Below are 22,257 nucleotides of genomic sequence, written 5' to 3'. Positions count from 1 at the left end.
TAAAAAATACCGGCCGGGTGGCAACCCTACTTACAGAGCATTTGTTTGTTTTTTAAATGGGGTCAGTGACCCCCATTTGAAAGCTGGAATGAGTCAGAAGAAAAAGCAAAATAATTAAAAAAACTATTACAATTAAAGAATGAAGAACAATTGAAAAGTTGATTAGAACTGGCCCCAGTAAAAGTTAACTTAAAGGTCAACCACCCCTTTATTTTCTCTCAGATATCCGTGGGTTCGGGAAATTTAACCTTAGGGTTGCCACCTGGCCGGTATTTTATCAGCCTGGCCGGTAAAAATGATGCTTGATGCCAATGTTATTAATAGGGAAAAATGGCAAGAATATAGGAAGGCCGGTATTTTTTCCAGAAAAGGTGGAAACCCTAATCATAGAGCTCTGACCCTGCCATATCTCCAGTAATATTTAGGGGCAGTGGTGTAACTAGAAGCTACTGGGCTCCACAGTAAAATGATTTTAGGGCCCATTCATTTTTCCTAAACATACTGAAACTGCTTATTAGTCGGTGCCCACGGGCCTCCGTATCGGTCACAGGGTCGGCTTCTTGTAGTTATGCCTATATTTAGGGCAAATGACACCCTAAACTGTCTTCTGCTTTGGCTTCTAAGCATAACCAGGACAATAGAAAACATAGATTTGTCCCCTTTCTGCTTCATTTGTGTAAACATTGACAGTAGCGACAGTGGTGGATTTCATCCGAAAAGGCTTTATTTTGGGCTAAAATCCTCCCTGTGTGTGTGGGTGGACTTACAGGCAGATTGCAGTCTTCTCAATGTATACATGAGGCAGGTGTTTATGTCAACAGAGAAACCACTAGTTTTTTAATAATTTTTCATCTTTCCTGACTCTTTCCTGCTTTCAAACAGGGGTCACTAACCCCCAGTAGGGTTGCCACCTTCCCGGTATTTTACTGACCTAGCCAGTAAAAATTAAGCTTGATCCCAATTTTACTAATAGGGAAAATGCATAAAAATACCTGTATTTTTTTCAAGAAAACGTGGCAACTCTAACCCCCCATCTAAAAAGAAAAACTACAAATGTATTGTTATTGATACTTTTTATTACTCGGCTTTCTATTCAGGCCTCTCCTATTCATATTCCAGTCTCTTATTTAAATCAGTGCATGGTTGCTAGGGTAATTTGGACCCTAGCAACCAGGTTGCTGAAATCGCAAACTGGAGAGCTGCTGAATAAAAAGCTGAATTACTCAAAAGTATTAAAACATAAAAACCAATTGCAAATTGTCTCGGTATGTATTTCATTCTTTTCTGCGTCATATTAAAAGTTAATTTAAAGGTGGACAACCCTTTAGTGACCTCTAGGCTACAACCCCCGCCATTCGCTTGGGCAGCCCTACAACTCGTGGATTATAAAACTATATGAAAGTTTATTTCTTAGCGCCAATAAGTGAGGGGCAGTCTACCTTCAGACCTTTGGCACTGTGATACTACAACTAAAGCACCTTTGGGGGAGGGTCATAATCCAGAGGTACATAGGCTGCCCATTTCTCTAGTTGGTCTAAAGGTCATTTGTCTGCTGCAATATTTCTGTGTGTCTGATAATTAGGAGCAATATATGTGAGAATGTCTGTCCCTTGTACTGAAAACCTTATGAGCACAGATGTTCACCTTTAAATTAACTTTTAGTGTGCCGTAGAGAGTGATATTCTGAGACAATGTGCTATTGGATTTTTTTTTTCATTATTTGTGGTTTTTGCGTTATTTAGGTTTTTATTCAGCAGCTCTCCAGTTTTCAATTTCCGCAGTCTGGTTGCTAGGGTCCAAATTAACCTAGCAACCATGCATATAAGAGACTGGAATATGAATAGGAGAGGACTGAATAGAAATCACAAATCCAACCCACGACGCCTGTTGTCTCCATTCAATACTCTTCTCCTCATCAACAGTATCAGTCAACCAGACACTCTCTCCTCAGGACTTTGCTGATTTCTTTAAAGACAAAGTAGAGTCCACCCGCAATCAGATCCCTACCTCTACTAATGTAAACCAGCTCCTCCTTCCTAAGCCCCTTCTGCGTCTTAATTCCTTCCTTCCGGTAACAATGTCTGAAGTCTTCAAGCTTCTCTTGTCCTCCCCACTCACAACTTGCCCCCTTGACCCTATGCCCTCTTCTCTGCCCAAACACTGGGTTGCAGAGCTTACACCACCACTTACTCACATCTTCTATTCTTCTCTAGCTTCTGGAACCTTCCCTTCTCCTTTCAAACTGTGTAAAGTCTATTCATAAAAAGGCCACGCTTGACCCATCCTGTCTATCAAATTACCGTCCTGTCTCCCTTTTATCACTTGCCTCTAAACTCCTAGAACGTATTATGTTCTCCCGTGTTACTAACTTTCTACACACCCATGATCTGTTGGACCCTCTACAATCTGGTCACTCTACTGAGACTGCTTTGTGCAGAGTTACAAATGATCTTCAGGTGCCAAAGTCAAAGGTCACTTCTCCATCCTTCTCCTCCTTGACCTATAATCTGTATTTGATACAGTTGATCACTCTCTCCTGATGTAGATTCTCTATTCGCTTGGCATTCGTAACCAGGCTGCATCTTGGCTCTCTTCTTACCTCTCTAACGATCATTCACTGTCTCCTATGATAACAAAACCTCATCTCCAGTTCCACTTAATGTGGGGGTGTCGCAAGGCTCTGTACTTGGGCCGCTGTTGTTCTCCCTGTACTCTCTGTCTTTGGGAGATCTCATCCATTCATTTGGCTTTAATTATCATCTGTATGCTGATGTACCCAAATATATTAATCCACCCCTTCATTAACAGCTGAAACAGAGGCTCAGATCTCTAACTGCCTCCTGGTTATCTTAAATTGGATGAACCAGCGCCACCTCAAACTCAACCTAACAAAAACTGAATTTATCATCTTACGCAATATTGCCAAAATCCATCCCTTCCTTTCACCTGATACATCCAAGACGCTCATGCATGCTCTCATCCTATCCCGACTAGATTACTGTAACCTTCTACTAACTGGCCTCCCTAACTCCCATCTCTCCCCCCTACAGTCTGTATTAAACACTGCTGCCAGAATTATCCTCCGCTCATCCAAAAGGGTACAGGCCCCTCCGCTGCGTCAAGATTGATGCAAATTGACGCAGGCATCAAAATTTTCCCCCGTTTCGTGAATTTTGTGGGAAATTCACAAATTTTTTGACAAAACTAAACGGGACAAATTCGCCAATCACTAATTGCTGTTTAAAGAAATGAACTCAGTCTTGATATGTGGTGGGAATACATACAAAGTATTCAATGACACAATGCCCTTTACAGGATTTATAGGAAACATGCATTTTTAAGAAGTATAGTTGTGTAATGAATCTGTGTGTGCAAGAAGCTCTGATAAGCCATTTAGCAAAGTGTTGCAGCCCCTAACAGTTTCCTGCAGGCCCCTAATCTCTATCCTTTGGCTTCCCACTCCCCACTATATCTTGAGATCTTGCACACCCCGTGGCTTTTGTTGCAAAATGACAACAGTTGATGAAGAAGAGAGAGAATTGTGTCCCATTGTGCAAGCTTATTTTTTTTTCTGTCTGTGACTCCAATCTTGTATGCGCTGAGAGGTTGAGTTGTGTATTCTGTCCTGGTGGGACAAGGAAAACTCAGTCTTATACTTCATGGTAATATCTTGAGTGCATAAACAAAATACAATGGAGTAACAACTAGGGAGGAGTGGGTGCCACTGCACTGGGTGGGCACAGTCGGAGGGGATTTTCACTGCAGCACTGTGGAGCTTGTGTTGGCAAGCTGATGGCAAGGGGGAGGATGGCCTGAGGCAAAAAACAGTACTGCAATGGGGATCAGATAGGATCTATGTCAAAATGCTCTGTTAGCTAGAATAGATAGCTAGAATCTCAGCTGCCATAAAGCAGGACAGGACTGCTGCTTACAATGGGGATCAGATAGGATCTGTGCAGCCACTGGGACAGAATGTTCTGTTATACAGATAGCTAGAATCTCAGCTGCCATAAAGCAGGACAGGACTGCTGCTTACAATGGGGATCAGATAGGATCTGTGCAGCCACTGGGACAGAATGTTCTGTTATACAGATAGCTAGAATCTCAGCTGCCATAAAGCTGTTGTAAGGCAAAGTTGTGCAAGATCCTCAACTGACTCCTATTCCTGAGTTGGCTATGAAGTGTTAATTTGCACTTGTGTAACATTGTCAAAATGGTTGCCCCACCATATGCCCCAGGGCAAGTGTATCAACAAGAAAGACTAGTTATTGCAAATTCAGTTATCATTAAAATCTTCACCTTTGGTTTGGCCCGTTAAGCCCCCTCTGCAGTCACACATCCCTTCCCTTAGGCTAAGGCCAGACGATTGATGATCTCGGCCTGTATTTCTCCCTGCAGGCTGTGAATCCACTGCCCCACTGCTCTTCCACTCCTGCTCTACCTGCACCTGGAAGCAATGTTTCCGCTCGGGTGGAGGCAGACGCAGCAGATTTTGGAGCTGAAAGGTGACATTTGGCATTTTGTGCTGGAATCCGCCTGCAATTAGAAAGACAAGGGGAGCAGCGGGACAGTGGATTTTCCACCTGCAGAGAATTCACATTTATAAGGATGGTCTGGCCCTGGCCTTAGGGTCCCTGCATCAAAGCAATACTCACAGGCCAACCCAACTAAACCCTTTCCCATCGCTCCCTCCAGAGAGAAAGAGGAGCTCCTATTGTTTGCTAGTATCTACCTGCTCACCCTTATACATAAATGTCTGTCTGTCTGTTGCAAGTACAGCTCTCCACATCTCAACAACAGCCCATGGCTGCTTTAGGGCATCACATATACATTGTATACCATGTCTATCAAGCCAGGCCGCCATATTGTGTCCTCCCACCTTCTCTGCATCTTGATTTGAGGCTTGGGGGTGCTGTTCTGTGTCCCAAGAGCCCTCTGGAGTGAAACTACAGCAGGGACAGAGGGATCCTCATATAAAAGGAGTCTGATTGTTGAAGCTTCCTACACAGGGAAATTACCATTGGCCCTACAGTGATCCTCAGTTTTTGCAGGACCTGGAGAGAACAAATAATTGCAAATATTCTCAGGGGAGCTATGTATTAAAGGGGTTGTTCACCTTTAAATTAACTTTTAGTTTGATGTAGACAACAATATTCTGAGAAGATTTACAACTGTTTTTCATTTTGTGGTTTTTGCATTATTTAGTTTTTTTATTCAGCAGCTCTCCAGTTTGCAATTTCAGCAATGTGGTTGTTAATTACCCTAGCAACGATCCATTGGTTTGAATGAGGGACTGGGATTTTAATAGGAGAGGGGCTGAATATCTCATTTACATTTGAGAACCATAACCATGGAGACACACCCCAGCTTTTAGCTCACACCCTTTTTGTGATAAAAGTCCACTTTATTGTCCCTTTGTTGTGTCAGACTCAAAAGCTGATCTAATCGCACTTACATACACAGAGCATTATTAGATGAGCTGTGCAGAACTATAAGAAGGCTGTATGGAGGGCCTGTGTCAATAAATACCTTTATACCAGCATAAACGTAAATCCTCACAGTTACAAACAAACTGCAAATATTTGCCTTCCAAGGTGGCAACAAGTAACAAAGCCGTCACTTTAAAAGGATACTGTCATGGAAAACATTTTTTTTTCCGTTAATAGTGCTGCTCCAGCAAAATTCTGCACTGAAATCCGTTTCTTAAAAGAGCAAACAGATTTTTTAATATTTAACTTTGAAATCTGACATGGGGCTAGACATATTGTCAGTTACCCAGCTGCCCCCAGTCATGTGACTTGTGCTCTGATAAACTTCAGTCTCTCTTTACTGCTGTACTGCAAGTTAGACTAATATCACCCCCTCCCCCCCCAGCAGCCTAACAACAGAACAATGGGAAGGTAACCAGATAGCAGCTCCCTAACACAAGATAACAGCTGCCTGGTAGATCTAAGAACACTCAATAGTAAAATCCAGGTCTCACTGCGACACATTCCATTACATTGAGTAGGAGAAACAACAGCCTGCCAGAAAGCAGTTCCATCCTAAAGTGCTGACTCTTTCTGAAAGCACATGACCAGGCATAATGACCTGAGATGCACCTACACACCAATATTACAACTAAAATACACTTGCTGGTTCAGGAATTAGATTTTATATTGTAGAGTAGATATTTTTATATTGTAGAGTGAATTATTTGCAGTGTAAAAATCTCATTTTGCAGACTGTGTGAGTTTATTTGTTCATTTACTCATTGTGTAGGTCAGTTCCTGTTTGCTTGTGCCTCTCCGGCCAGTGCTGTTAGTTTGCCTGCTGGCTGAGTCGTCTGCTTACTGTTAATTGCATTCCCCTCGGCTTTCTATTTCCTTCTGCTTTTATGTTTTTTGGAGGGGTAACACTCACTACATGTTGAATTCCAGCAAACGCAAACTACCGCACTGCAAAGCAAGAGAGGAGAAATGGGGATTGGTGCAGTATTAGTTCACCTTTGAGTTAACTTTTAGTAGGATGTAGAGAGTGATATTCTGAGACAGTTTGCAATTGGTTTTCATTTTTTATTATTTCTGTTTTTTTACTTATTTTGCATTTTATTGAGCAGCTTCCAGTATGTAATGTCAGCCTTCTGGCTGCTAGGGTCAAAATTCCCCTAGCAACCTTGCATTGCTTTGAATAAGAGACTGGTATATGAATAGGAGAGGGACTGAATAGAAAGAGGAGTAATAAAAAGTATCAATAGCAATACATTTGTAGCCTTATAGAGCATTTGTTTTTTAGACGGGATCAGTGACCCCATTTGAAAGCTGGAAAGAGAAAGAAGTAGAAGACAAATAATTTAAAAAACTATAAAAAAATAAATAAACAATGCAGACCAATTGAAAAGTTGCTTATAATTGGCATTCTATAACATACTAAAAGTTAAACTTAAAGGAGAACTATTGCGAAAATGAATATTTAATATAAGCTTCAGCATACTGACTGAAATAAGAAACTTTCTAAATACAATCAATTAAAAATTGAAGTAATTAAGTTCATTTTCACTATTCCTTTCTCAGCATCTATTTATCTTCATTCTGTAGCAGTTGGGTGTCAGATATTCATTGACAGTTAGATCCAGTATATCATATCTTTTGCCTAGAAGATGTATTAGAGCTCACTCTATTAAAATCACCAGACATCATGTCTCTCTACATGCAGGATTTGTGCAAAAGGCAGTTATTTTGTTAGATTTTGTTTGTACTGGAATCAGTTGAGTGAGCTCTAATACATCTGCTAGGAAACAGAGCCCCCCCTATAAGATATATTGGATCTAACTGTCAATGATTATCTGACACCCAACTGCTGAATGAAGACAGAATGAAGAGAAACAGATGCTGAGAGAGGGATAGTGAATATAAACTTGATTATTTCAAAAACAATGGTGAATATTTAATTGATTGTATTTCCAAAGTTTATTATTTCAATATGTGGAAGCTTATTATAAATTTTCATTTTCATGACAGTTCCCAAGATGAACCACCACTTTAAGGACCATAACACTATTCCAGTGAAAGTATGTGGCTTTATTCCATCAGTAGCCCATGCTGGATGACATGGAGCAGCCATGGGAAATACATTCCACATGTTAAGTCAGTTGGTGAGAAGTAGAATATTCCATTCAGTTGGCTCCCATGTGTCCTCTTTGCCTTCCATTCTGCAGATCCAATTTTTTATTTTAATAAATGACTGCAGAGGAGATTATACACCATATCTGCTCACATGATGTGACCTTACCTGTATATGAAAGGGATATGTTGGCAGGGCTCTTAACAATCTGTAGCTGCGGAACAGTAGATAAACACTGTAGCAGCCCACTGTTCCAAACCGAGAACCGGATGTCTCTTCCATTGTGTTCCACAGTATTACATTACCACTGCCAAGAGAATTTTTACTGGTCATAATCCAAACCTTAATATCATCCAAACCACCTCATCTGGTAGCCGATGCCACGCGCAGACTACTTCTTGTACTTCTATTTAATGGTAGGTATGAGACACATATCAATCTCTGTCCAACGCTGAGCACAGATTCAGATATGAAAATTGAAGTGTCAGGAAATAGTAATGGCTCAAAAGCTGTGACACATAAGGTTTGTGTGTTGTACAAGCTGATCCTATTGTACCAAACGGATTTATAAACCTGTCTGCCTTCAGGTTTGGCCCCATACACGGTCCAATAAGCTGCACCTTGGTCTGGAGAATCCAAGTCAGCAGGTAAAATTGGACCTTGTGTGGCCAACTTAAAGCTAAAGACATACTCAGGTGTGAACTTTCAGAGCAACTTCCCCGCACCTCGAGGGGACTGAGCACATCAGTGTTGTCTCAGCTGGAGGAGCAAATTTACTGCAATAAAAACACATTTCTGAAGCAAAGAAAATAAACTGATCCGTAGCATTTAAATAAATTGCAATTAGTCATTTCAAATAAACTGGTCCTGCTGGTTGCTAAGATAAATTGGCCTTAGAAACCAGAAGGGTGCTGAAATAGGAGAGCTGCTGAAGAAAAATCTAAATAGTTAAAGTCGAACTATTGTGAAAATGTAAATGTAATATAAGCTTCCTCATACTGAAGTAAGAAACTTTCTAAATACAATCAATAAAAAATTCTGCATTGTTTTTGAAATAATCAAGTTTATCGTCACTATCCCTCTCTCAGCATCTGTTTCTCTTCATTCTCTCTTCATTCAGCAGTTGGGTGTCAGATATTCATTGACAGTTAGATCCAATATATCTTATAGGGGGGCTCCTTTCCTAGCAGATGTATTAGAGCTCACTCAAATAACTGATTCCAGTACAAACAAAATAACTGCCTTTCGCACAAATTCTGCAGGTAGAAAGACATGATGTCTGGTGATTTTAATAGAGTGAACTCTAATACATCTTCTAGGCAAAAGGAGCCCCCCTATAAGATATATTGGATCTAACTGTCAGTGAATATCTGACACCCAACTGCTGCATGAAGAGAGAATGAAGAGAAACAGATGCTGAGACAGGAATAGTGAAGATAAACTTGTTTATTTCAGAAAAGGTACAGAATTTTTAATTGATTGTATTATTTCAGTATGATGAAGCTTATATTACATTTTCATTTTCGCGATAGTTTTGTGATAACAGACAAAAGCCTAAATGCAATAGCGCTGCCTGAATTTAAAGGGGAACTACACTGTAGGATCACTTGGCCAGTAATGTAAGTTGCTTGCAGTGATGGGAGCTGACAGGAGGAAAAGCAAGGTAAGGGGTAATATAAGGTATGTGTATAGGGAGTTATGGGGAGTCCTTTGCTTAGAATTTGGGGATTTTGCTGCAAGGCTGTGCTATTCAGGACAAAGACAAAGGGGGGTTTAGAGAAGAGAACTGAGGCAAGGACAAGATGGGGACACTGTTATTAATGGGGTCACATTATGCCTCCCCCCTGCAAACTAAACAAAACTGGACATGGTAATCTGCACTATATTGTGCCTGACTGGTCATTCAGACCAAAAATCGTCCCCCTTTTCAGCCTGAAGAACATTCGAGTGTGTGTGGGCTCAGCTGTCAGAGCAAGATCACTGAGATCCCTACAGACCAGTTGTTTGGGGGCAAAGTCCCCTATAGTAATAGTAATAATGACAATCAGAGGAATACTGACACACTGCCCCTCAATATATCACATACTCAGCAAATGCGTGAGGGAATGGAATAAAGGCAATTAAAATGCTACAGGTTTAATTATTTAGTGCAACCTAACCACATCTCACGTGACCTACAACACACCACGTGTTCCGCCCCGCATCCAACCACGTCACGACTAGTAGGTGGCCCTTGCGTGGTGCACGGTCATTGGTCACCGGCCGGACCAATTACAATCAGCCATCTGTGTGCTCTGAATGGCAGTGAATCCAACCCAACCAAAAACGGACACCGGTGCGGCCGTAGCCAATGGAGTGGCGGGTGGAGGGTGGGAGCGGCGTAGCTATATATAAGCCATTGTCGCTGGTTGCGAGGCGCTTAGTGGTTCCCGGACGCTGTGCTTGACAGGTTTTCTGAAGGGGTATCATCATCATCATCATGGCCCGCGCTGCTTTCCTCCTACTGCCGCTTCTCGCAGCGCTGTGCATCGCAGAGCCTGCCGTGTACTACAAGGAAGAATTCTCCGACGGAGGTATCCGGGGCTGTAGTCGCTGGGGAGGATTAATGACTTTAAAGGGCTGGTTTTTCCGATTAGAGGGATGGGTTAGAAGCAGACTAAAAGCAGCGATGGTTAAATACAACTGCAACTCCCTGATGCCCCATTAAATGCCCCAAAGGGACCTCCTGTGGGAATAGAAGCTGCAGCTCCTTCTATGTACACTGATTGATTGACAGCTCCTTGTCCCTATGTATGTTACACAGACCTCTTCCCTCTCATCATGCATTTAATTGGCTAGGACATCCTTGCTCTGTAATGCACAGCCCAGGGATGAAGCACTGCTGCAACAAACAGCTGCACTACAACTCCCATGATCCTCTCCTGGCCAGGGGGTTTATATTATCCCTGTGTTGGGCTCTGATCCCTTGTGCAATGACCAAGCTTTCAGTATTGTGGCTCAGCTGCTGCTTTTCAGCCCTCAGGAGATTCAATATTTATTTCTTTAGGGATCCAGGATTCGGTTCGGGATTCAGCCAGGGTTCGGCCTTTTTCAGTCGGATTCAGCCAAATCCTTCTGCCCTGCCAAACTGAATCCGAATCCTAATTTGAATATGCAAATTAGGGGCGGAGAGGGAAATTGCGTGACTTTTTGTCACAAAACAAGGAAGTAAAAAATGTTTTCCCCTTCCCACCCCTAATTGCATATGCAAATTAGGATTTGGTTCGGTATTCGGCAGAATCCTTCACAAAGGATTCTGGGTTTCGGCCGAATCCAAAATAGTGGATACAGTGCACCCCTATTTCTATATTATGTACATTAAGCTGGATTCCAGAGGCAAATCTGGGTTTTTTTTTTTGGCAGTCTTGGTTTCAGGCTGAGCTAAAGTAGAGCCGCCTAATTACTGCCATGTTTGACTTGTGTCTGTCCATCTTGTCCCTAGAGGAGACGTCTTTCCGTCTGCATTTTTAATGTTCCTGTGTTATGGGCTTGGGACATTCATTCTAGAACTGGGAGGTCTAGTTGCAGTGTTCATTGCTGGGGATGCTGGGAACTGTAGTTCAGTAGGTGGTATGTTGGATATATGAATAGATATATTTCAATCAGGGCAGCACTCGCTTTCAAATCATCCCTGGGCGCATGGTAAAACGTTACATATGTGCTAAAAAAAAAAAAAAAGACCAGCAACACCAGTATTTCTTGTGATCAAAATGAATGTATTATAGGCTGCATGTACAGCCAACTTACCTTAAGGTGCAGCCTATAATACATTCATTTTGATCTCAAGAAATACTGGTGTTGCTGGTCTTTTTTTTTTTTTTTTTTTTAGCACATATGGAACTTTTTACTGTGTATCCAGGGATGATTTTAGAGTGCTGTCCTGATTGAAATATATATATTTCTAGATCAAACCTACCACCTACTGAACTACAGTTCCCAGCATCCCCAGCAATGCACAATATAGATATATAGATGGCGTATCTTGACCGTGCTATATAAATAAATGATGATGATATATAGATATCTCTATATATATATATATATATATATATATATATATATATATCTATCTATAGATAATCTATCCCCCAAAATTACGCACTCCGGAACTTCATAATGCAGTTAAGAAGGAAAATTTATTGTTAACATTTCGGTCCCATTCTGGACCTTTCTCAAGACCCAGAACATGGACCGAAACATTGACAATATATTTTCCTTCTTAACTGCATTATGAAGTCCCGAGTTGCTTCAGTTTTGGGGAACTATTATCTATAATACATGTGACAGCACCCAGGCATGAAGGGAACACTTTATTGGAGTGCACCACAGCTGGAGAGGGTGCTGTTATACCAATAGACACCCATAAGACTGTCAAAGAATTACTGTCTCCGTACAAGGGCACCCTGTGACCATTCATATCAGTAGGGCAACTCTCGGCTCCTTCTCTATGAATAGAGAGACTCCCAGTCACCTTGGACGTGTGTCCCCTGCAGACAAATCTAGAGAATCCCCTGTGTCTGTACAAATGTGTTGGGCCAAACAGCTGGAGGAAGGGGCGTGGCTCTGTAACAAGACTCTGGGTGCTGAGTGTAGGAGTCGGGTGCTGTGTGTGTATATAATGCAGTAGGATTAATACAATCATAGTCTGACTGGTCAGCTGTCCCTAGGCTTCTGTACATGGCCAAGACATAATAATAATAATAATAATAATAGTAATAATAATCTTCCCCACCTATTTGCATCTTTAAAGCCGGCCCTGCAGTTACTGGGTGTCTACTGAACCTTCTGGAAGCAGCCGGGAGGAGGCGGAGCTGGGGTTAATGGCTGGCTCTTCCCCCGCCTCCCATCTGTACATAAAGAAAGAGAAAGCAGAGGCAGTGCTGCGTATTACACACATGCAATATAAGGGATTCTTATCTGGCCCGGGCATTTGCTTGTGTATGAACGTGTGTATTAATGCTTGGATATGGGGCTCATTTATCACACTGGGCAAATTTGCCCATGGGCAGTTACCTATAGCAACCAATCAGTGATTAGCTTTTTAAAGCCAGCTGCAAGTAGAACAATGAATGCTGCCATTTGATTGGTTGTCGTGGGTTACTGCCCATGGGCAAATTTGCCCAGTGTTGATAAATGAACCCTGCTGCTGTCTGGGATATACTATGGGATTTGTGGATAGGCTTGTACTTACATTCGAGCATCATCAGCCCTGTGATTCCAACACTGTAGTACAACTATACGCCTTTTTGCTTTTTAAAGGGGTTATTCACCTTCCAAACACTTTTTTCAGTTTTCAGATAGTTCATCAGAAATAGACTTTTTTTTTTTTTTTCAATTAATTTCCATCTTTTATTTTTTACTGTTTTTTTTTCCAAAATCTAAAGTTGAATGTCCCTGTCTCTGGTTGAGTCTGACAGCTCAGTAATTCAAGTGCAGACTCTGAACTGTTATAATTTTGTAACATTTAGTTGATCCATTTCTCAGCAGCGTCTCTGGAGTATTAGTAACTATTGTATCAATTCTAACAGCTGCCTGTAATGAATCCCAGAGATTCTGCTCAGCAGGGACAAACATAAGAAATGTATCAACTAAATGTATCAATTTAGACAAGTTGAGGGTCGGTGACCCCCTTCCCGTAGCTGCTTTAGAAGGTGAAACATTAAGACTTTACACTTCAATATTAGAAGAATAGTCACATATAGACAATGTACAGTAATTGGAAAAAAATCTATTTCTGGTTAACTGTCTGAAATAGTGATGTGCGGGCTGATAGCTGCGGGTCGTGCGGGTGCAGGTTGAGCTCTTCTCCTGCTCTCCCCGCCCCCACCTTCAAATGCCGACTTCTGCCTTTATAGCCGCGCGCTTGCTCGCCCCACCCCTTTTGTGATGTCATTGGCAGCGCGGGTCTATAAAAGGAACCCGGGAGTCGGATGCAGACGGGTTAGGGTCGGGAAAAAGTGTTGGAAGATGAACAACTCATTTAAGGGCACTGTCAGAATGTTCTTTTATTTTATAATAAAGAGCTGCCATATGTGCAGAAATGTGCTCTCCAGGTTACAATGGTAGCATTGCATTAAAGTGACTTTATCCATGGAGAGTACCTGTGCCGAGGCAAGCACTGTGGTAGCGCCCACATCTCTATAACCTTAGTTAATGGAACTTGGAATCCATTCATTTTTTTATAGGATGAAATGTGATCTTGTTCCAGTTAAATCTGCCCCATATAGAACACATCCACTATCACCTGCCTGTAGGTGCTGTAGTACAGCTATGGGATCCATTATCTGGAAACCTGTTGTCCAGAAAGCTCTGAATTACAGAAAAGCGATCTCCCATAGACTCTGTTTTCTCCAAATAATCCAGGTTTTTAAATATTTCCCTTTTTTTGTTATAATAAAACAGTAGCTTGTACTTGATCTCAACTTAGATATAATTAATCCTTATTGGACAGGAAAACCAGCCTATTTAATGTTTACATGGTTTTCTAGTAGACTTAAGGCATGGTGATCCATATTGCAGAAAGATCTGTTATCTGGAAATCCCCAGGTCCTGAGCATTTTGGATAGCCGGTCCCATAACCTGTATATAGGTGTCCCTGCCTTGGCTCAATACAGTTCTCTGGCTGCTCAGGATGGGATTGTTATATTTTATATGGGCCCATATATAAATGCATTATCAGTGCATGGGCATCAGCTGGTAGAACACAGGGTTATGGGAAGAGGTTATGGCGCTAGTTGGGGCAGATTTTATTATAGGGAGTCTGATTCGAAGGACACAGTAAGCCAACATGTGATGTTCTTCTCTTATCAGATGGGTGGACGCAGCGCTGGGTAGAATCAAAGCACAAATCTGATTATGGAAAGTTCAAGTTAAGCGCCGGGAAGTTCTACGGAGACTCAGAAAAGGACAAAGGTGAGTGCGTCCTCTGCTGGTGGGATGGATATGCTTTATTGTTTGCTGTTCTCCCAGCCCTGTAACTTATGTAGATGTTACATTTAAGGAAAGCTTTGTGTTAAATATTATCAATATTACCCCCTTGCCCAGGTCTCCAGACAAGCCAGGATGCCCGTTTCTATGCCATGTCGTCTCGCTTTGAATCCTTTTCCAACAAGGATCAGACCCTCGTCATTCAGTTTTCAGTAAAGCACGAGCAGAACATTGACTGCGGCGGCGGATACGTGAAGCTTTTCCCTGCAGACCTGGAACAGACTGAAATGCACGGAGAATCCGAATACAACATCATGTTCGGTATGTCCCTTGTGCTGGGGATTAAGGCACATTGACATTAAAGGAGAACTAAAGCTTAACTGAAGAAGTAGTTAGAAATGTTGTACATTATGTTTTGAGCTTCTGTACCAGCCCAAGGCAACCACAGCCCTTTAGCAGTAAAGATCTGTGTCTCCAAAGATGCCCCAGTAGCTCCCCATCTTCTTTTCTGCTGATTCACTGCACATGCTCTGTGCTGCTGTCACTTACTGAGCTTAGGGACCCACTCACAATATACAGTACACATAGAATAGAAATGTCACAATATAAGGCTGATTAGTAATTAATACACATAATTACTACATGGCAGCACAGAAACCAGTGCAATTGGCATCAGAATTGAATAATCGGCAAACCTGTAGCATCAGCTTATATTACAGCCAGGGAAGCTCATTTTCTGCTGGATAATTAGTGACGAGCCCTAAGCTTAGCTTCTCAACAGCCAATCAGAGCCCACTGAGCATGTGAGTGTCACAGACACTTTCCAAGATGGTGACCCCCTGTGACAAGTTTGAAGTCCTGGATCATTGCTGCTATTGACAAGCTGAAACTTTAGCCTTGTGCAATAAATTCACTATATAAAAATGACATTTTTAGGGTTTAGTTCTCCTTTAAATGGACATTAAACAGTAGATGGTAGGGATGCACCAAATCCAGGATTCTGCCTTTTTCCGCAGGAATCTGATTTGTCCGAATCCTTGTTCCTGGCAGAACCCAATCCTAATTTGCATATGTAAGGATTAGGAAGGTAAATGACATGACTTGTCACAAAACAAGGAAATAATAATTTTTTCCCATGGTTTCCGTTCCTGACCCTAATTTGCATATTTGGTTTGGTTGTCTTTCATGGGGGATTAGGCTGAATCCCAAATAGTAGATTTGGTTAGGGATGCACCGAATCCACTATTTTGGATTTGGCTGAACCCCCGAATCCTTTGCGAAAGATTCGGCCAAATACCGACCCAACCCCTAATTTGCATATGCAAATTAGGGATGGGAAGGGGAAAACATTTTTTAATTCCTTGTTTTGTGATAAAAAGTCACGATTTCCCTCCCCACCTCTAATTTGCATATGCAAATTAGGATTTGGTTCGGCCGGGCAGAAGGATTCGGCTGAATCCTGCTGAAAAAGGCCGAATCCCAAACTGAATCCTGTATTCGGTGCATCCCTAGATTTGGTGCATCCCTAGTAGTCTGATATAACCTGCTCCTCATTTTAACACTGCTCTACTTATGGACCTTACTGGCTTCAGCCACAATTCATTGGGTTCCATGAGGGCAGGTCTGGAAGTCCAAATAGGCCGTGTCAATCCAAGTTCACAGAAGCCCAAACAGCCTCCCCAGCCCAATAAATCGCAACAGTCTATAACATCTTAGTGATGTGGTCTTGGCCTTTAAAAAAAAATCCATATATATCTCCATTAATAGATCAGACTTTTCCTTTAAGAGTTGGTGCCATTAACTGACTTGACTTTCTATTCTACACAGGCCCTGACATTTGTGGCCCCCCCACAAAGAAGGTGCACGTTATATTCCAGTACAAGAAGAAGAACCTTCAGATCAACAAGGATATCCGCTGCAAGGTGAGTAAGGGGTGCGAGCCAGGACCAATGATTCTTATATCTATGTGGCATCAACTGCAGCTCAGAAGTACAGATATTAATGGAAGGACAGATCGGCCAAGTGTAACTCCAGTACATGACTGTTAGTGCCCACAGTTATGGGGGTTCATTGTGTTCTATGGGGGTTCATATTCTGTACTTATGCAGTTTATTCTGTGCAGGAGGGTTAAAGCTGGCACAGCTGTTATTGAAAGGGTCCAGGGAAAATTCAAATATAATATTTGGTCTACACTTTATACAACTCTTAAAGGGATGGTTCACCTGTAAGTTAACTTGTCGTATATTATAGAATGGCCAATTCTAAGCAACTTTTCAATCAGCATTGATTATTTTTTTTTATTGTTTTTGAATTATTTTCCCCTTTCTTCTGATGCTTTCAAATGACGCCATCTAAAAAAAAAAAATGCTCTGTAAAACTATGAATTTATTGCTCTTTCTACTTTTAATTGCTCATTTTATTCAGACCTCTCCTAATCATAATCAAGTCACTTATTCAAATCAATGCATGGTTGCTAGGGTAATTTGGACCCTAGCAACCAGGTTGCTGAAATTGCTGAAGAAAAAGATAAATAACTCAAACCGCAAACAAAATAAAATGAAAACCAACGGCAAACTATGTGGAATATAATGGTCTACAGCATACTAAAAGTTAATTTAAAGGTGAACAACCCCTTTAAGCTTCAGTTGAACAGGGAAATCCAAAACCACATTACATGACCCCCCCCAGCCAACTCCCAAGTTTTGTTTTAACACCATTGACCTGTGAACTGATCAAGTCTCTGATTTCAACTCTAGGATGATTCTTTCACCCACTTGTACACGTTGATTGTGCGCCCAGACAACACCTATGAAGTAAAGATCGACAACAGCAAGGTGGAGTCTGGAAGCCTGGAGGAGGACTGGGACTTTCTGCCACCCAAGAAGATTAAGGATCCCGAGGCCAAGAAGCCAGACGACTGGGACGAGCGCCCCAAGATTGACGACCCAGAAGACAAAAAGCCAGAGGTCAGTTAGGATTTCAGTATGACAGTTTTACAGGCAGGTGGCACTGACAACATGGCTGTAGAATTAGCTGCCAATTAACTCTAACCTGATCATTTTTCTTTTCTCTCAGGACTGGGAAAAGCCTGAACACATTCCAGACCCTGATGCTGTGAAGCCTGAAGACTGGGATGAGGAGATGGATGGCGAGTGGGAGCCCCCTGTTATACAGAACCCAGATTACAAGGTAACTATTTACAGGAAGCCTGTGATTGTTGTATTGATTGATTGGGCACCATAGGCACTGCATTGTGTGGCTCAGTTTCTGTATAGAGAGTTTCTGTATAGAGAGAGAGGTCGGGAGAGAGAGAGAGAGAGGTCGGGAGAGAGAGGTCGGGAGAGAGAGGTCGGGAGAGAGAGGTCGGGAGAGAGAGGTCGGGAGAGAGAGGTCGGGAGAGAGAGGTCGGGAGAGAGAGGTCGGGAGAGAGAGGTCGGGAGAGAGAGAGGTCGGGAGAGAGAGAGGTCGGGAGAGAGAGAGGTCGGGAGAGAGAGAGGTCGAGAGAGAGAGAGGTCGAGAGAGAGAGAGGTCGGGAGAGAGGTCGAGAGAGAGAGGTCGGGAGAGAGAGGTCGGGAGAGAGAGAGGTCGGGAGAGAGAGAGGTCGGGAGAGAGAGAGGTCGGGAGAGAGAGAGGTCGGGAGAGAGAGAGGTCGGGAGAGAGAGAGGTCGGGAGAGAGAGAGGTCGGGAGAGAGAGAGGTCGGGAGAGAGAGAGGTCGGGAGAGAGAGAGGTCGGGAGAGAGAGAGGTCGGGAGAGAGAGAGGTCGGGAGAGAGAGAGGGGTCGGTAGAGAGAGAGAGAGAGAGAGGGGTCGGGAGAGAGAGAGAGAGAGAGAGGGGTCGGGAGAGAGAGAGAGAGAGGGGTCGGGAGAGAGAGAGAGAGAGGGTCGGGAGAGAGAGAGAGAGAGAGAGAGAGGGGTCGGGAGAGAGAGAGAGAGGTAGAGAGAGAGAGAGAGAGAGAGGGGTCGGGAGAGAGAGAGAGAGAGGGGTCGGGAGAGAGAGAGAGAGAGGGGTCGGGAGAGAGAGAGAGAGAGAGGGGTCGGGAGAGAGAGAGAGAGAGAGAGAGAGGGGTCGGGAGAGAGAGAGAGAGAGAGAGAGAGGGGTCGGGAGAGAGAGAGAGAGAGAGGGGTCGGGAGAGAGAGAGAGAGAGGGGTCGAGAGAGAGAGAGAGAGAGAGGGGTCGGGAGAGAGAGAGGGGTCGGGAGAGAGAGAGGTAGAGAGAGAGAGAGAGAGAGGGGTCGGGAGAGAGAGAGAGAGAGAGAGAGAGGGGTCGAGAGAGAGAGAGGGGTCGAGAGAGAGAGAGGGGTCGGGAGAGAGAGAGAGAGGGGTCGGGAGAGAGAGAGAGAGGGGTCGGGAGAGAGAGAGGGGTCGGGAGAGAGAGAGAGGGGTCGGGAGAGAGAGAGGGGTCGGGAGAGAGAGAGGGGTCGGGAGAGAGAGAGGGGTCGGGAGAGAGAGAGGGGTCGGGAGAGAGAGAGGGGTCGGGAGAGAGAGAGGGGTCGGGAGAGAGAGAGAGGGCGGGAGAGAGGGCGAGCTAGAGAGGGCGAGAGCTAGTCTGCTATGGTTTGACCCCTGGATCTTAATTAGCTTTATTCTCTCTATTCCATACCCAGTGAACATTGTGTTCTTAATGCTCATATTGATTGTGTGACTCCTTTTTAATTCCCAGGGAGAATGGAAACCCCGTCAGATTGATAACCCAGATTACAAAGGAAAGTGGATTCACCCAGAAATGGATAACCCAGAATACACCCCTGACAGCACTCTGTACAGCTACGAGAGCTTCGGAGTGATCGGCCTGGACTTGTGGCAGGTAACGGAATGGCTTTTAGTCTGATCTGGTTCTGTTATCTCTCTGCTTTATCTGGACTGTGCTGAACTGCTTGGCTGTAGCCAGATAATGACTGATGCCGACAGTTGCGGTAACTTTAATGGCTTCTATTCTCACAACTGTTTGTTCTTGCAGGTGAAATCTGGCACCATTTTTGACAACTTCCTGATGACAAATGATGAGAAATATGCAGAAGAATATGGAAACGAAACCTGGGGGGTTACAAAGGTATGAGACGATTCCCTTTAAAGGGCAACGTTTCTACTCGTTTGAGTTATGCTCCCGTTAATAAGAGTCCAGTCTTTTTGTACCAGCAATGTTCCTTCACAGTCGGGCCAGCTGGTTACATTGTGACTGGTTGTCAATAAGTTGTTGCTATGGAACAAAAGGGGTCCAGGCTTTAAAGGAGAACTAAACCCTAAAAATTAATATAGCTAAAAATGGCATATTTAATATACTGAACTTATTGCACGAGGCTAAAGTTTCAGCTTGTCAATAGCAGCAATGATCCAGGACTTCAAACTTGTCACAGGGGGTCACCATCTTGGAAAGTGTCTGTGACACTCACATGCTCAGTGGGCTCTGATTGGCTGTTGAGAAGCTAAGCTTAGGGCTCGTCACTAATTATACAGCAGAAAATGAGCTTCCCTGGCTGTAATATAAGCTGATGCTATAGGTTTGCTGATTATTAAATTCTGATGCTAATTGCACTGGTTTCTGTGCTGCCATGTAGTAATTATGTGTATTAATTACTAATCAGCCTTATATTGTGGCATTTCTATTCTATGTGTACTGTATATTGTGAGTGGACCCCTAAGCTCAGTAAGTGACAGCAGCACAGAGCATGTGCAGTGAATCAGCAGAAAAGAAGATGGGGAGCTACTGGGGCATCTTTGGAGACACAGATCTTTACTGCTAAAGGGTTGTGGTTGCCTTGGGCTGGTACAGAAGCAGAAAACATCAAATTTCTAGCTAATTCTTTAGTTTAACTTTGCTTGTCCTTTAAATATTGCCACTAAATTGCAGTTTTCCCTTTTAATCCCAACAGGAAGCAGAAAAGAAAATGAAGGAACAGCAGGATGAGGAGGATCGCAAGAAACAGGAAGATGAAGAGAATAAGCAGAAGGAGGAAGAGCCACAGGAAGAGGATGATGATGAGGAGGAAAAAGAGGAAGAGAAGGAAGAGGAGGAGGAAGAAGATGAAGAGACACCTCAAAAAGATGAGCTTTAAAGCCATGACTGCCGCCCCTATCTGGCGCTCTCCCCTTCCCTGGGCTTTCATGTCTTAGATAGGAGAGGGGAAATGGGATCGTTCTGTCTCTATGAGACTCAAATTTATATATATTTTTTACGGTTTTTGTTTTAACCCTTTAAAGGAAGATAGTCCGTCAAATCTTCCGTCCCCCTTTCCCCCATCTCCTCTCTCTCCTCCACCTTTGGTTTATCCCAACAAGTCTCCGATCTCGTCTCATGATCCCTTCCCTTTCACTGCTGCGGTTAACCCTTTGCCTTCCTCCAGTTGTGCGGCATTCCCTCCTGCCGCTCAGGAGGCCCATAGATCTGTTGCGGCCGGTTCTAACCAGGTTCATTAGGCCCTGCCAAGCCCAATTGTTTCTTTCTGTGATGCAGTATCAAACAAATCAGTGTTCATCTTTTAAAAAAGAAAACCAAAATGTTTAAAATATGGCCGCTCGTGTGTTGAAAGCCCAGCTAGTGTTCTTTATGTGTTGAGTTGTTGCCTGGTGAGCAAGTGGTGCTTTTAATTAGCTGCCCAATGTGGCTACCCCAGCTGGCTAGTGTTTAAAGCTTAACCTATAGACAGAAAGCCATTATGCACTGCATGTAAACTGGAGGGCTGGCGTTGAAAGGGTGGCTGCATATGTCCTTCATTTACTGCAGTGCTGCATTTGTTGCTGATAAACTTGGGTTTGTATGGGTGAAACAGGTATATTTAATTTCTTACAGCAGTAAATCCAAGCCTGCGGCCAGCTGAACTACCACTCCCAGCTCTATGTCTAATACAAGTAATTCAAAAATAAACTGGACTTGCTGAGTAATTATTGAAGATGTTTCACTGCTCCTCAAGCAGCTTCTTCAGTTTACCATGTTAAACCAGGACCTGGATGAATGAAAATCTTCATAGTCCTATTCCCAGCTCTCTGGTTAATGAAACAGTAGCTGGTGCCTCACAGGCTTCATATCTGCCTTAGTGTTTGGGTCCCGTTGCTAAACCTGCAGGGTATTATTCTACAGAATGGCTGCGACCCCTCAATCTCCATTCCACTGTTGTAATCACACAAGTGTTACTCTGCCAGTGTATTTCCCTTTAGTGTCGAGGGGGGATTCATTCCTTTTATAAAGACCACTGTCCTCCAATCCCAGTTTGATTTACGCCTCTAATTTATATTGTGGCAGAGCTCGTCACTGGAGCCTCGATGGGTTTTTGTTTTGGAATGTACAGATGTCAAATTTCTAATTAAATATGTTTGTGTCCACTTTGCCTGTCCATTTGTTTTCTTTGTTTTATATATAGCTTTGTGTAACACAAGGTGGCACAGCCTCTCATTTGGGGTGAGTGCTTATTTGTACCCTGGGTACCCCTGGAACTATAGCAGGGTGACTGCTGCCCCATGTTTAGGGACCATTTATCAGAAGCAAACTGTCAAACAAGCATAACTTTACCCATTTAGGTCTCTCAAACCAAGGCCTGAGGAGTATTGAAAGGACTAGGAAAGTTAAAGGGATACTGTCATGGGGAAAAAACATTTTTTGTCAAAATGAATCAGTTAATAGTGCTGCTCCAGCAGAATTCTGCACTGAAATCCATTTCTCAAAAGAGCAAACAGATTTTTTTATATTAAATTTTG

General features: G+C 43.0%; 1 protein-coding gene across 1 annotated transcript; it reads left to right on the top strand.

Annotated features, from left to right (window-relative positions):
* The first annotated feature begins 10,040 nt into the window (after window positions 1-10,040).
* On the top strand, window positions 10,041-21,885 carry calr.L (calreticulin homeolog L). Its single transcript, NM_001087296.1, is given in 9 exon segments — window positions 10,041-10,175; window positions 14,452-14,553; window positions 14,686-14,889; window positions 16,396-16,490; window positions 17,325-17,534; window positions 17,644-17,757; window positions 19,229-19,372; window positions 19,526-19,618; window positions 20,439-21,885. Coding segments are annotated over 9 exon segments (1,239 nt in total). The 5' UTR covers window positions 10,041-10,081; the 3' UTR covers window positions 20,622-21,885.
* The last annotated feature ends 372 nt before the right edge of the window (window positions 21,886-22,257 follow it).

Source organism: Xenopus laevis, chromosome 3L (assembly GCF_017654675.1).
Source record: "Xenopus laevis strain J_2021 chromosome 3L, Xenopus_laevis_v10.1, whole genome shotgun sequence".
NCBI classification, from domain to species: Eukaryota; Metazoa; Chordata; class Amphibia; order Anura; family Pipidae; genus Xenopus; species Xenopus laevis.
Note: the sequence above shows the minus strand (reverse complement) of the source record. Positions and strands in the feature narration are given on the sequence as shown.